Source organism: Urocitellus parryii, chromosome 3 (assembly GCF_045843805.1).
Source record: "Urocitellus parryii isolate mUroPar1 chromosome 3, mUroPar1.hap1, whole genome shotgun sequence".
NCBI classification, from domain to species: domain Eukaryota; kingdom Metazoa; phylum Chordata; class Mammalia; order Rodentia; family Sciuridae; genus Urocitellus; species Urocitellus parryii.
This window is the reverse complement of record NC_135533.1, coordinates 138950640-138965587: the sequence shown is the minus strand read 5'-3', so window position 1 is coordinate 138965587 and position 14948 is coordinate 138950640. Positions and strand designations below refer to the sequence as shown.

Here is a 14948-nt window from a genome sequence, read left to right as displayed (position 1 = left end):
GGGCCCACATGGGGCAAAACATTTGTAATGAGAAGCCCTTGGCTAAGCACCAAGTCCCAGGCACCCGTGTCCTGTGCAGGACACACTCTTCCCGTGTGACACAGGAACAAATTGAGGTTTGGAAGGGATAGTAACTTGCTCAAGGTCATTAACTTTGAAAGAGGTGGATCCACCATTGGAACTCCAAGAGCCTTGCAAAAATAATAATTTTATATATGTGGTTCCCTTTTGTGTTTGCTTTGTTCATTTTTTTCTTCCTTGTCGCCCACACAGTCTCCCTTTGTGTGATCAGTGATCACAGAAAGTCCCTGGCCCTGACCCACAGGTTTTCAAAAATGCACAAATCTGATCAGAAATAAAGATCAGGCCCCTGAACCACTCCGGCACAGGGTGGTGCGTGGCAGGCCAGCTGCACAACAACTGTGGTTCCGTCTAGACCAGATGCCCAGGCAGGAGAATCCAGACCCGCAGGGAGACCTGGGGCTGGCGAAGGGAACTGGGGAGACTTCTGCTCATGGGTACTGGGTTTCTTGTGTGAGTGGGGGAATTAAATTAGACCGTGCGGATGGTGCATGATCTTGTGATTATACTAAAATCTACGCAGCACTGCTTAAATGGGTGAATTTCATGGTGTGTCAATTTTATTTCAATAAAGTCATTTAAAAGTCAGGTGTTGTGGTGTCTGCCTGTAATCCTACCTACTCGGGAGGCTGAGGTGGGAGGATCCCAAGTTCAAGGCCAGCCTGGGCAACAAAGTGAGACCCTATCGCACCCCCCCTAAAAAATAATCATATACATAACAACAAGTCGAATATATAATCAGGACAATAAGACAGGAATTAACTGAGCACTTACTGTTTCCTAGGATCTGTGCCCAACCCCACTATTACAGAGCCTGATTCACAAAGCCCACTCATCCATGGTCCCAGGTGGACTCGGGTCTCTCCCCATTCCAGAGACGGGATCACACAGCTAGGAAGAGGGGGAGCCATCAGACCAGGCTGATCTAAGGAACAGCTGCCTCCTAACTGTGTCCACCACACGCACATAGCTTCTCTCTCTCAGTCCTGCCTGATTGGGAGCAGAGTATCAGAAAGACAGCCTCCTTTCTCGGGGTCCCCTCTTTCTGGCACCCAAGTCCCCAGAGCCAAGGACTCATCTTCAGCTCAGCCGAGACTCCTCCCCCACATGAACTGAGTCTCAAGATACCTGGGCGGCTGGGGTGCGGCTCAGTGGTAGAGCAGGTGCTTGCTAAGCTCCAGGTCTGGGCTCCCTCCACCCCCAGGCACCGCCCAAAAGAAACAGAACTGAAGGCAGCCCTGGCCCTGGCTGGAGCTGGCCAAGCTCCCACACCCACCTAGGGAGCCGCCTTCCCCTTCACCAGATCTCCGTCTGCAGGCCCTGCGGCTCCTCCGGGGACCTGGGGTGGAGCCTTCCCAGCTTCCTCTTTCTCACCTTCTCCAGGGCTCAGGGAGGTCCCCGTTGCCATGGACACAGCGGGCAGACTGGGGCTAAATTCCTGGCAGCTCCCACCTCCTTGTTTGGGGTGTTAGATTTCAACCTGAGGGAAATGCACACCCTTCTGTGCAGCTGGTGGGGTTTCAAGGGAGGGGGAGGGGATGGCTGATGACTTTGTATCCAAAGCACCCACTAAAAAGAAGACAGACAGAGGCATGCTGGGGTGTGACCACACAGTGGCTTACAAGGTCTTCATATGGAAAATAGAAAAATCTCAATAATATTTTATGTGGGTTTGATGTTGAAATAATATATATATATATATATATATTACAGCCCTGGGCTTGAACCCAGGGGCGTGCTGCCATTGACGGCTGCTTCCCCAGCCCTCTTTATTTGGAGACAGGATCTACTAAATGGCCCAGGCTGACCTCAGAATTTCAATCCTCCTACCTCAGCCTCCTGAGTTGCTGGAATCACAGGTGTGGGCTGCTGTGCCCGGAGGAAGGATCATGTTTTAAATGGACTAAATTAGAGATTAAGATTCATTTTACCCATTTCCCTTTTTAACACGGCTACTAGAAAACCTGGACCGTCACCTATACAGTGACTAGAAAATTAGAATCAGTGCACCTCGCATTGCGTTGGTGTTAGCACTGATCTGGTCCCCACAAACCAGCACCATGATTCCTGGGAACTCATCCCCGGGAATGAACAGGAGCGAGGAGAGATGAACAGGCAGGAGGACCTGCGGATGCCCATTTAGAACCGCAAAAGAACGAGGGAATGTGGGGCCTCGGGAAACTGTCCGAATAAATCCTGGTGCACCCTCAGGTTGGGCGATTACACAGTCTTAAGAAATATTTTAAAAACACTGTGGGGCACGGAAAATAAAAACACAATTCTGGCATCTCAGTAAGTGGAAACCCCAACAAGCTCTAATATCTCATTGACACGTGGGAGTTCACACGGATACACACGTGTGTGCCCGAGGAACAAACAGAAAAGGGGGTACAGCAAAAGAGGTGGTCTGCTCATGTGGATGGCAAGACAGCCCTCTCAGCCCTTGGTCTTTCTTTAACTTTCTCTGCAATTAACAGAGGTTTCTTGGATCCTTTTCTTTAACCTTGACAGTGACAATGAAGAACAAGAGTTGGTGGAGGCTGTGGGGTAATTAGAACTCTTACATTACTGATCACGTGGACGGTGGCGCGGCTCAGCTTGGAGGAAAGAGTTTGGCATTTCAATTAATTAAACAGAATTACCACGTGACCTATTCATTCCACTTCAAAGAATACACCCAAGATAAACACACACACACACACACACACACACACACACCCGAAACCTGGGAAATCGATGTCGTCACACAGCGCTAGTCCCCAGCGCTCAAAGGTGGAAATAACCCGAACGGCCATCAACCAATAAGTGGATAAACAAAATGGAGGCTATTCATACAATGGAGGCCGGACAGACAGATGCACACCACTGAGCCCTGGTCTGTTGGAAACGTGTGTCACCTTGTCCGGATCCAGGACAAGGCTGTGTCTACTGGCCAAACAGCTCTGTGGCCAGAGAGGAGATGCCAGTTCACTGGGCTGGGACGGTGGGGGATGCCTGGTGGGGTCCCAGAGGCTATGGAGAGAGCAGGGGACAGGGCAGAGACTGGATATAGCTCAGGGAGCTGTGAGGCCTTCAGGATACAGGGAGGGAGCGTGGGACACAGAAGCAGAAGGTGGCAGGACAGATCAGGGAAGCCCTTTTGCATCAGGCTCAGGCACATGGACTCCCCCCTGAGTGGACAGAGGACACCAAGCCAGGAACAAGCCCCAATGCACCTGCTAATACACTGGAGCCCGATGTAGAGGGCCGGACCAGGACCTGGTTGTGAGCCCCAAGATAGGGCACAGAGGCTCTGGACACAGAGGCGACAGGGGCAGCAAAGAGCCTGCCCCTGCTCCCCCCAGAGCCACCTGCCTCCTGCTGTCTCCAACACCTTGGGCCTCAACACAGCCCCCAGGATGCCCAGGGGCATCACCAGGTAGGTCTCAGGGACTTCAAAGCCCCCAGGGCTTGTGCCTGCAGTCTCTCGGAAGACAGGCCAGGGACACAGAGGGGAGCCAGGCCACACCAGGGCGGGTCACCCTCCCTAGAGATGCTGGTCAGATCCCCAGCTTCAGTCCTCCTAAACGGCCCCCTGAACGAGCCACCGGACCCAGGATGACGGCAGCACCTCCTGGACAGGTCACTGGGGGTGGAAACCGCCCCGCGGCACATGCGCACTCCTCCACCACCTCCTCAACCCCGCACACGGGAAATCAAAGGGTGGGTGGAAGGGAATCGGCGATGGGAGGAACCCAGCCCCGGACACGACACGCGCTGCGACTCCGGGAAGGTTCCGTGAAGCGCTGGAGGCGGCCACGCTGCCACCTGCGAGGCGCTTCCATTTGAGTGACGTGTCCGAACTTGAACTTGACGGAGCCATAGAAACAGCAAGCGGCCCTGCGGTTGCCAAGGGCTGGGGGAGGAGGGAGCAGCGACTGCTAAGGGTACAGGGCCAGGAGTGATGGGTGGTGACAGATGACACATTGTTGCAGATGCACCTAGCTAGCGCCATCCATCGAGCTGTGTACTTTAAAAGTGGTGAAAATGGTAAGTTTTCTGTTACATGAATTTTTGCCCCAATTTTTCAAAAAGAAAAGAAAATCACATCCTACTTAGGCGGCTCTGGCGGGAGAAGGGTGTGACACTGGAGTTGCCATGGCAGTTATTATTTATGCCCCTGAGTGATCCCATGGCTGTTGGCTGTCCCCTGGCTCCAGGCTGTGGGGAGGCGCAGCTTGTTGTGTGCCACCTGGGGCTACAGCCAAAGCAATGACTAACCCTGGGCTCTGAGAGATGCAGGGAGCAACGAGCCTCCTCGGCCTCAGGAGCTGGGTGCTCCTTGCACCCCGATGCCCCCCACCCTGCAGCGGGCTTCTCTTCTCTTCCACCTGCCTTGTCCTTGGAAGCCAAATGCCTGCACATCTGACTGCATCTGTTCGCTGGGACTTTAACAAGATGCATTTGAGCGCACTTGGCCTTGAGAAGGGGGTTCTCAAACCCGACTCGGTTCTGCACCGCGGAGGCAGCGCGTGGTGATTAATTGCTGGTTTTCAGGAGGCACCTTAAGCCCCAGCTGAGGCCAGCTTCAACCCAGCCACGGGATTCCCAGCAGCGGCTGCCCCAGGGCCACCTCTGCACCTCGATGACATGATCATCTCTGGTAACCAGAGGTCTTGCTAAGATCTGTGGGCTTTGTTCTACACAGAAAAAAAAAAAAAAATCCCTGGGGGCAGAGTGAACCAACTTGACTTTTGAACATATCCTGCTCTCATAAGCAACTTGGAAAGCTGTCAGAGTGGGTGAGCGAGCCTCAAAAATTCACAGTCTGTGCTTGCTCATCTCTGCTCCTCTTCCTACAGCTCTGTCTTTACCATTTGCCTTTTAGCGGTAATAATAACTACCAGGTGTTAACACTGACTCAGAGGCAGGCACTCAGCCAAGTGCTGGGCAGGCATGATCTCAGTTCTCATAACAAGTGCCTGCCTCCGAGGTCGGTTCTCAACACCCATTGTACAGACCAGGAAACTGAGTCTCGGAGAGGTTGAATCACTCGCTGAAGGCCACACAGCCAAGAGCAGCCGAACTGGGATTTAAAACAGGGTCTGTGTGGTTCCGGAATCTGCTCTCCTAACCACTTGCTATACTCCGTGTCAAAACTGAGAAGCGACTAGAACAATGAATACGTGTCATTTATGTGATTAAGAAAACAAGGGTGAGTGTTCAATAAAAAGACTCAAGGTGCAGAAGGGGAGGAGAAAAAGCCTCCATGAGTTAGTAAAGATTTGGAGAGTGGGCGTCTTTCAGAGAATCTACGTAGCTGTTTTTTGCATCCTTCCAGAACTATCTTCAGCTCCAGATTTATCCTGAGGCCAAATTAAGTGGAGCCGGACTTATCTAAAGTAAAAGGATTACTGTGGTAGGGCATTTAGATAAAGAGCGGCAGCTCATTCTACTTGAAGCTAATTCAGACTCTCCCTGGCACTAGAGATGCCTGAAACCCTGGAGAAATCAAGAAACAGGTGATGTTATGCTTAAAAGCAAGGGACATCCTGGGTGTCAAAGCCGTGTTGGGGTGGGGGGACACTGAGACCCAGCAGGGTGAGGGACAGATGTGACTGAGGTGTCCCGTTATGTTAGAATGGTCACAGGCCCTGACAGCTAAAGATGGGGGCTTCAATTCCATGGAGTGACCAGGGTGGCCTCGGGCTTGTGTGTGTGAACTTGAACTGAGATCACTGCAAAAAAAAAAAAAAAATCTGTAACTGAAAATGTTGCCACTCCTTGTAAGAAAATGTTCCCCATCAGTCCAGAGAACAAGAAGGACACTTATTAGGGAACAATAAGGACTCAGTTGGAAGGAGGCAGGGGAAAGGGTAGCTTCTTGGGAGGGATCAATACTCTGAGCCTGCGTCACACTGCAGTGGTGCAGGTGGCCCACACTGAGAAGCTGTGTGTGTGTGATGCTGGGGACGGAGCCCAGGGCCTTTCACGTGTGAGGCAAGGGCTCTACCACTGAGCTATGCTGCCAGCCCCAAATTTAGAAGGTAGAAAGTGTTTCCAACCTGGCGAAAACTCTAAGGTATGTACAGATACAAAGCACCAGGTGAGGCCCTTCTCTGACACAGGGCATGTGGGTGTCCTGTGGGAGTGGGGGGAGTCCAAAGAGAAGCTCATCATCAAAACCAATGCACATGAGCAAATGAGCCTCCCTAAGGGAGAGTCAGACACAGTTCACCATAGGAACAGCACCCCAAGAAGGCAAAACAGAAGAGACAGGCCTTAAATCATTATAAAGAATGAAAGTTCTGTACCCTATGAAAAAGAGGTGAGTTTTAAAATATAGGATTTATAAACATTTTTTTTGAATCATTGGAATTAAAACGAAGTAGCCAGGGGAAGGCAGTAGCATTGTGATAACTAAAGAAAGAATTAGTGAACTAGAAGACAGATCCAAGGAACTGATTCTGAACAGAGCATCGAACAATAGAACATGTGAAAGAAAAGTCAAGAGGCATTCAGGACTGAGAAAGATGGTCCATCATATTTCTAACAGGAACGACTGAGGAAGAAGATAAAGAGTGAAGAGAGGATTATGAGTCTTCTAGAATGGAAAGGAACAAAACATTCCAAGGCAGAGTAAATAAAAACAAATCCACACCTAAGCAGCATACACAGAATACCAACAAAAACTTAAAAACAGGGAAAGGGCTGGGGTGTAGCTCAGTAATAAAGCACCTGCTTAGCATATGTGAGGCCCTGGGTTCCATCCCCAGTGCTACAAAATAAATAAATAAATAAAAATAAGCCAGATGTGATTGTAATCCCAGCTATTCAGGAGGCTGAGATGGGAGGATCTTGAGTTCAAGGCTAGCCTGGGCTCAACTTAGCAAGACGCTTTCTCAAACTAAAAAGGAGGCCTGGGGGTGTAGCCCAGTGGTAAAGTATCCCTGGGTTCAATCCACCATATGGGGAAAAAAAACAACAAAACAAAAACACCAGAGGGAAAAAATAGGTTTCTACAAAGAAACGTCAATTAAAGAGCAGATTTCTCAACAACAACAAGAGACCCATAAAAGCACTGGGAGAGAATACCCGGGAACCTCAAATTTTATACCCAGTCAAATGATCATTTGTGTCTGCTAGCAAAAGGCACTTTCCAACCAAGTTTATAAGTCCCAGAGCCCTGCTAAAAAGTCTAAGGAAAAGTATATTTTAAAAAATCTATAAGGAAGAGTAGTAATAAGAATTTACTTCCCCTAAAACAAAAATGAATGTTTTTAAATAAAAAGTAGAGTGATACAAATTAAAGCATGTTAAGACTCTTTGTCTTTGGCACAGGGCAGAGAGGATTCCTTTAGGTATGTCAAAGATGGCAGACATGTCCAAAGTGGAATGAATTACTGAAGAGAGGTACAGAATGCACACTTAAAAAGGAGATCTGTGGCCAATTTTGGAAAGGTTTGCCATCAAAACAACACAGGCTGAGTAAACCATATCCAAAAAGCTCTGGGCCAAAGTGCTTTGGATTTTGGATTCTCTATCCCTATATTGGGAACTTGGGGGATGAAATCCATTTATGATTCACATACACCTTATATATGTAAGCTGTAGACAGCATTTCTAGTTCACCTCTGTTTTGACTGCAACCCATCATGTGAAGTCAGCATGGAATTTTCCTTTTGGAAATTAATGAATCAAAAGTTCATATTTTAGATTTTCACATTAGGCTTGCTCAATCTGTCCCTGCCAATAACCACTGAGCATTTGGGTTTTACCCACATTCTTGTTTGGTACACAGGATGATGCAAGTTCCACCTTTATTCCCCAGTTAACAGATGGGGAAACCGAGGCTCAGGGAGGCAAAGTTCCTTGCCTGCACAGTAAGAGGCAGCCCCATGGTTTGAGCCGGTATCTAACTGCTGGTAAAGGGCAAGGTGGGGGAGGCCAGTGTGTCTGCCACTGTGGGACTCTGACTGAGGTCCTGGGGAAGCAGGTGAGGCGAAGCAAGGGCCTCAGGTGGGTAAAGCCTGTGAAGTGCGGTGCTCACTTGAGCGTCTTTGACTACTGGGACCCTGGCTCGAGTGCTCAGGAGGAGCCTTGGGAAGCCCTTGAACCTCCACCAGAAGCACCCAGGTCTCCTGCTGGCCACCTGCCCCTCCTCCCGGAGGCCCCAAGACACCTCTGCCAGATCCTTCTCACCTCCCAGGGAGCTGTGCCCAGAACGGAAGGCTGGCTGCTGACCGTGTGCCCATCTGCAAAGGTCACACAGCAGGGACAACAAAGGACCTTTCTGTCCTGGTGCTTAAGGTAGCTGCAGGCGGAAATCACCCCTCGACCTTCTGGTGTCATGAATTAATAATCAAGGCAGTCGGGCAGGCTGGCCGGCAGGAGCCGGGCACAGAGCTCCTCCTCCCCCGTCCCTTGGCCTCGAAGCCGGGTGGGCCCAGCCTGGGCAGGAAGAGCCTGTGACTTTCCGGAGTGGCAGGCACTTTGGAGCCAGTTGCAAATGCCCCCCTCCCCCCAGGGCTTGGGGCTATAGAAGTGCTCTGCAGAAGGAAACGCTTCTAACCAACACGGGGTGTGTGCCGTGGCCATGTGGCGCAGGGCGTCTGAGTGTTGAACGGTCCCTGCTGCATTCGGGGACATTAACTCACCACACACGACAAACATTTCCTACCAGTGGGGAGTGGGCGGCAAGGAGGAAGGATGCAGAGGGATCCCATTACCCTCCGGCAACAGGCAAGAGCCCGAGTGGACTGCCCCTCGCCGTCACTCAGGGACAGCACACGTGCTCCCAGAATAGACGTGAGCCACCCAGTAAGACTCCTGCACATTCCTGCCTCGTCCTCCCAGAGGTGGCTCCCCACGCACTCATGCTGCCCACCATTGAGGTGCAGATTCTAGAACTTTCTGCATTATTCACCACCATTCGGTCTGCCTCAAGGCCCAATTCTCCTCTGGCCAAATGGGCACACAGTGTGTGGAATGCTAGTCGAGAGGTTAGGGGGTAACATTAGCACCCCCCAGGTAATGAGTACCTGCAGACCTGCAGTCGGTCCCCAGGGGTCTCTATCACATGGGAGTGGCAGTTTGAATCCAGCACCAAAGTGACTTTGGGCCTCGCTGCACCTGCCTGAGCCTCAGTTTCCCCATTTGTAAATTGGTGATAAGAAGATTGTGGCCCTTGATGAGGTCTTAAGACTGGAAGAAAGGGGACATCCAGCACCCAAGATAAAGAAGTTCCTACCTTATTCCCAGTGGAAGAGACCAAGGACCACAGGGTCAACCAAGGCCTTTCCAAAGGGGTGGAACTGGTGGCTCAGAGGGCCACAGCCTGGGCGAGGCAGCCCAGCAGGACAGCAGAGAGCGGGGCTCCTCCTCTGAGCCTGGTCCATACGCCCAGCTCTACAGCCACCAGACAGGGAGGTGCTGGCCCAGCTGAGCAGAGGGTCGGCTCTCAGCAGGGGTTTGGGGCAGAGGTGTTTTGGGGAGCCCCATAATTCAGTTCATTTGCTCCCAGCACTTTGGAAAGCAGGAGGGCGGGGAGGCCCAGATATTTCCACCTTCCTAAGATGAAAAGGTTCTGGAGGGTCTGGTCCCCTGGGCACCCCTCTGTGCACAGATGGCCAATGTCACAGCCCCATCACACACCCCGGACCTACCCAGAGAACTCAGCCTGTGGGGGTCGGTCTTCCCACACCTCGGGAACATGCTATCCTCCTCTACCCAGAGGTCACTGTTTTCATTTCTAAAACATGGTTTTAGTCACTGCTTTCTTCCCGAGGTGCGATTTACACACGGAACCCTTCGCCACCATTTGAGAAGCTGATGAGCGCCCTGGGGTCCCTCCCTGAGGCCCCGGTAACTCCACATCCAATTCCCTGGGTTCAGGATGCCCCCAGCGTCCAGGTGAAACACCCCATCCGCTGCAGGCAAAATGCCGAGCCCGTGGGTGGGGCCGGCTGTTTCCTTCCCACTCTTGGGTGGATGAAGCAGCCTGGCGCCCACGGCCACCCTTGTCCCCATCAGAGCTTCCTGTGTGCCCCAATCCTTGGGCTGCCCCTCTCCTTTGAGCCCCTGATCTTTAGGTGGGCCGAGGGTCAGTCTGGACCTCGGGTGGTCAGTGCCTGGAACACGGAATAGGCATATGGCCAGGGGCCCAGGGTGTGCTGTGGGACCAGAGACTTTCAAGACCAAGGGACACTGCCCAGGGCTGGGGCTCTACGGGCAGCTCGGGCCACGCCCACCAGCAGGCTCAGGCCACGCCCACCAGTACCCCCACCTCGCCCACCAGCCGGACTTGGGCCGCCCACCGGATGCAGAGGGGTTTAGGGCCAAGTGGATCCCCAGTCTGCCCCCTTGGCCCTGTGGCCTTGGGCAGCCCCTTGACTCTGGAGCCTGCTTCCTGGTCCGCAGGATGGGAAGCCCCGGGCTCCTGGAGGATCCCCTCAGCCGCTGCAGAGAAGTGCTGGGCCCCGCGCGGTGTCTGCCGATGACGCCTGATAAACAGGAGGCCTCACTGGGCAGCCGGCGCTCAGCCTGAAGATCTGTTTTTCTCTTTTCCTTCTGGCAGCTTCTTGGCATCTGTGCAGACGTGCCTGTGGCGCGGTCTTGGAGACTGAGGGAGAAAGCAGACCCTCCACCTTCCCAGGACCCTCTGGTTGGACTTCCTCGTGGAGGCGCAGGAGCAGGCAGAGCCCGGGGCCACAGGAGGGGGCCAACTCCAGGCCCCTCCAGGTGGCCCGGCGGATCCCAGGAGCCTCTTCCTCTGGGTCCACCGCCGGTCTCCTGCGGCTGCGTGGGAAGGCCAGGCGCGGGCAGGCTCACGCGCCACCAGGACGCCTTGGCTCCAGTTTCGATGTGAATTTTAACCATCTAGGTAGGAAGCGTCCTTGGCTCCGCAGAGCTGCCCGGGAATGCTGGTGGGTGCTGCGAATCAATCAATGAGACGGCTGCAGGCGGCAGGGGAGGTGGGCGTGCAGCCCCCATGATGCCTCGTGGGCAGCTCCGGCTCCAGCCGGTGTTCAGTGGCTGGCTCCCTGCCACAGCCCAGGGACTGGAGACGCTGGGACAGCTGGCGTGGCCAAGGCTGGATGGTGAAGGCCCCTGGGCTTTCTGCTGGGGACAGCGCTCCTTGGGTTGCAAAGTGCCCAGTCTACTGTGTTCCCCCTGCAAAACGCTTCTCTCGGCCCTCAGGGGCTCCAGGTCTGAGGGTGTGGCAGGTGGCAGAGGTGCTGTGGCAGGAGAGGGTGCAGATGGACTGAACCCACAAAGGCCCCTCGCAGCAGGGCCAGGGGTGGCCTTATGGAAGGAGCAAGAGCCAGCCAGGCTGAGCGCTGGACGGTGAGAAGCATCACTTTTGTGAAGGGGCGGGGTTAAGGGGAACCCTGCGCAGTGGTGGCAGAAGGGTCTCCCGTAAACACCAAACTGTGCGCAGTAAAATGGGAAGGTGCCCCAGCCAGGGGAAGGCCGTGCAAAGGCCCAGGGGTAAGAACAAACACGGGCAGGCTTTCCCCACTCCACCTGGGTTCCTAGAAGTCCAAGAGACAATGAAACACGGTGACTGCCTGGTGGTGGGGAGAAGGTGGCCTTGGGAATCCGTTCATCTCCTTTCTCCCCACTTACTAGCGGTGGGACTGAAGGCAGGTTGTTTTGCCTCTCTGAGCCTCAGTTTCCTTACCTGTAAAGTGGCTGTCCCACCACCTCCCCTGGAGGATTTGCACAAAGACCCCGTAAGCAGGCGTCAAAGGATCAGCAAGGAGCCAGCAGCCTAGGGGCTCGGCCTGTTCTCCGGCCACCCCAGTGTGGGCTCTCCCCCTTCTCAGGAGCTTCCCAACAGCTCTTATAGAAGGGTCCCCACCCGGCCCACCCCACTGAGGGGCTGACCGGCCATACTGAGCGCAGTGCTCCCTGAACGCACAAACGATCTTATTGAATGCCCACAGCTACATGGGACCCAGATGGAGGCACCATGCTCAGAGAGGGAAAATGACTTGCTCAAGGTCACATGACTGGGAAGAAGTGGGACCCAGACTTAGGTGCGGCTCCGAGTAGCAAACGCAGCATACAAATGAGTTTAAAGTGTGTCAATAATATAAACACCTGCTTGTGTCTGTTCTCGGCACTTTACATGTATTAATTCACCATGACCGAAAACTAAAAATAGATATTAAAAAAAAAGGGGGGGCTGGGGATGTGGCTCAAGCGGTAGCGCGCTCGCCTGGCATGCGTGCGGCCCAGGTTCGATCCTCAGCACCACATACCAACAAAGATGTTGTGTCTGCCGAAAACTAAAAAATAAATATTAAAAAGAAATTAAAAAAAAATTCACCATGACTCCAGAAGGTTCTGTCACTATGCCTGTTTTACAGTAGGTGAAACTGAGGCACAGAGAACATGCGGGACATGCCCAAAGCCACACACCAAGCAAACACCCGGAAGGCAGCTCCTGCCACAATAGCAGGGGTCTACAGATCACATTTATCATGTTAACTTATTCCTGCCACAGGGCGTTTGCATCTGCTGATCCCTGATACAAGTGCCCTTACCAGCCATCTTCATGCAGCTGGCTCCTTCTTATTTGAGTTTCTGATCTGCCCCCATCAACCTTAAAGAAACATGCTCTCCTGCCTCTGTCTGCCCCCTGTAGTATTTTGTTCACAGAGCTTACTACCTATGGGTTGAATCGTTAACTGTGTCTCCCCCTCGGGAGCACTGGCCTCTTTGGCTCACCTCTAAATCCCAGCCCCTGGTTCATAGGTATTTGCTAAGTGGGTAAAGGTACCAGACTGTCCCAGCCCCTTTCAGAAAGTGGGGGTGAGGGGCTGTCCAACTATCCCAAGTTCAGATTCCTGGGAGCACTCGTTCCTCCTGGAGTCTAACCTTGGAACCTCCTCTCTGACCCTTTTGTGGTCCCTTCCCCTTTGGGCATGAAATCTGAGCCCTGGGCAGCAAGGATGGAAGGCAGAGCCACATCTAGGAAAGCTACTGAGCCTGAACAGAGCATCTGTCACGCCCGTGGGAGGCTGGACCCGGGAAACTGACAAGACTCCCAGCATGCTCTGTGGCCCGTCATCTGTCAAACCCACAGCCAGGCGGAATTCCCCCAGATGCCCGGGGGCTGCCTGACAGCCGGGTGCAGGGGAGCCCCAGCTAGGAAAGACCCCCTCCTGCAGCTCAGAGAGGTGCTGGCAGGAGGCAAGGGGAGGGCACTGGAGGAATAAAAACAGGACCCCAAGAAAGTAAGGCCAAGGGGAAGCCACCCCTTCTCTCTCACCGGCGTCTTGAGGTTAAAGTTGGTGACACTCTCTGGATTAGTAAAATAATCACACCGTCCAAAAGGAAATATAAAGAGCTTACATGAAAAGTTCAGTCTGCCTTCTTTTCTACCGCATCCCAACAGGGATCCATTATTCTGATTTTATTGGGACTCCTTCCAGTCTTTGATGCCAATAAAGCAATTCCAACATACTCTCCTACTCAGTCCGTAACAGAAAGGGTTTCATAGACCTAAAAAGTGCCACACTTCTTTTCTCTAGTGGGACACCATTCTACCTTTACACCTAGAGACATACACGTGTGGATGTGCATAAATATGTGCATGCATACACACCGTTATTAAGGGCTTTCTGTAATTTTCAACTAGTTCTGCTGGAAGGATGTGTTTAGATTGCTGAGTCTCTTCAGCTGGACGCTGGTCGTCTGTATTCTGGTGCCAAGAGCCAGCTCCTTCCCAGAAATACCTGCAGTTCCCATTTCCAGCATCTAAAAAGTCCTGGTAGAGCTCTCATTCCCAAGAGAATGAAAAAGAGAGGTACAGTGACTAGCCCAAGGTCACACAGCCAGCGTGGACCTGGGAGGGCTAACGGCCAGTTTGCCTGTCACCAGGGCCAGCTGCCCACCCGCCCGGCCTCCGGCGGTCTTCCCCCCACACCCTCCTCGGAGCGGGCAGCAGAACCCCGAGCCCCAGGTCCGCCACCAGGGTCAAGTGCCCAGCTCGGCCAGGCGCGGACGCACAGGCGCCTCTTCCGTCACTTCCCTGCGGGCAGCTCGGCCTCTGGGTGCGCCCGGGCGGCCGGATGCGGGGCGCGGCGCCTCTGCGGCCCCGGAGCCGGGACGAGCTGGGGGAGCGGCCGGCTGAGCCCATTTGACAGATGCGGGGACGGAGCGAGGCGCGGCCACCCCGCAGGGCAGCGAGCGCCCAGCGGTCCCTCCCGGCGCCGGCCACTTCCAAACTTTCCGCCTGCGCAGCGCGTCCCGGAGCGGGAGCCGCGCGGACCCTGTCCCTCCCGGTCCCCGGCGACCCCTGGGGAGGAGGGGAGACCGAGACCAGAGACGGCCAGCGGCGGGCCAAGGTCACACAGCGCGGCGGGCGGGTCCCCCGGTCCCCGCGGTCCCCCCCCGGTCCCCCCGGTCCCCGCGGTCTCCCCGGTCCCCCCGGTCCCCCCCGGTCCCCGCGGACTCACAGCCGGTCTTGCCCTCGAGCTCCCGCACCTCCTCGGACGCGGAGTGGGCAGCGCCCATGGTGCGCGCGGGCCGGGGCCGCTGCCCTCGCCGACCTGCGCCTGGCTGCGCGGCGGCCGCCGGGGCCTGGGTCCGAGGCGGGTCGCGACGCGGGGACAGCTCCGTGCGGCGGGCTCCGCGTGGGGCCGAGCGCGGCCTCATATAGCGGCGGCCGGAGGCGCGCGCGGTCCTAGCGCCCGTCGGCTTCACGCGCGGAGGGGGTGGGGGTGGGGTGGGGTGGGGTGGGGGGCGCCCCGCCCGGAAACGACTGCGGCCAGGGGAGCCCCCCGCCCGGCGGCCCGAGGCCCCGCAGCAGCGGCCACGCACGGCGCCCCTCCCCGTCCGCACCCTGCCCGGCGGGAAGAAGCAGGTGCGAGCGGAGT

General features: G+C 54.6%; 1 protein-coding gene across 2 annotated transcripts in view; it reads right to left on the bottom strand.

Moving 5' to 3' along the window:
• The window catches only part of Tesc (tescalcin), a 36559-nt gene extending 21946 nt beyond the window's left edge, over positions 1–14613 (bottom strand). For both annotated transcript variants that reach the window (XM_026386086.2, XM_026386087.2), the window contains exon 1: positions 14529–14613. In XM_026386086.2, the coding sequence (XP_026241871.1) occupies positions 14529–14586 (58 nt within the window). In that variant the 5' untranslated portion in view covers positions 14587–14613. The remainder of the gene's footprint in view (positions 1–14528) is intronic.
• Between the last annotated feature and the right edge of the window lie 335 nt (positions 14614–14948).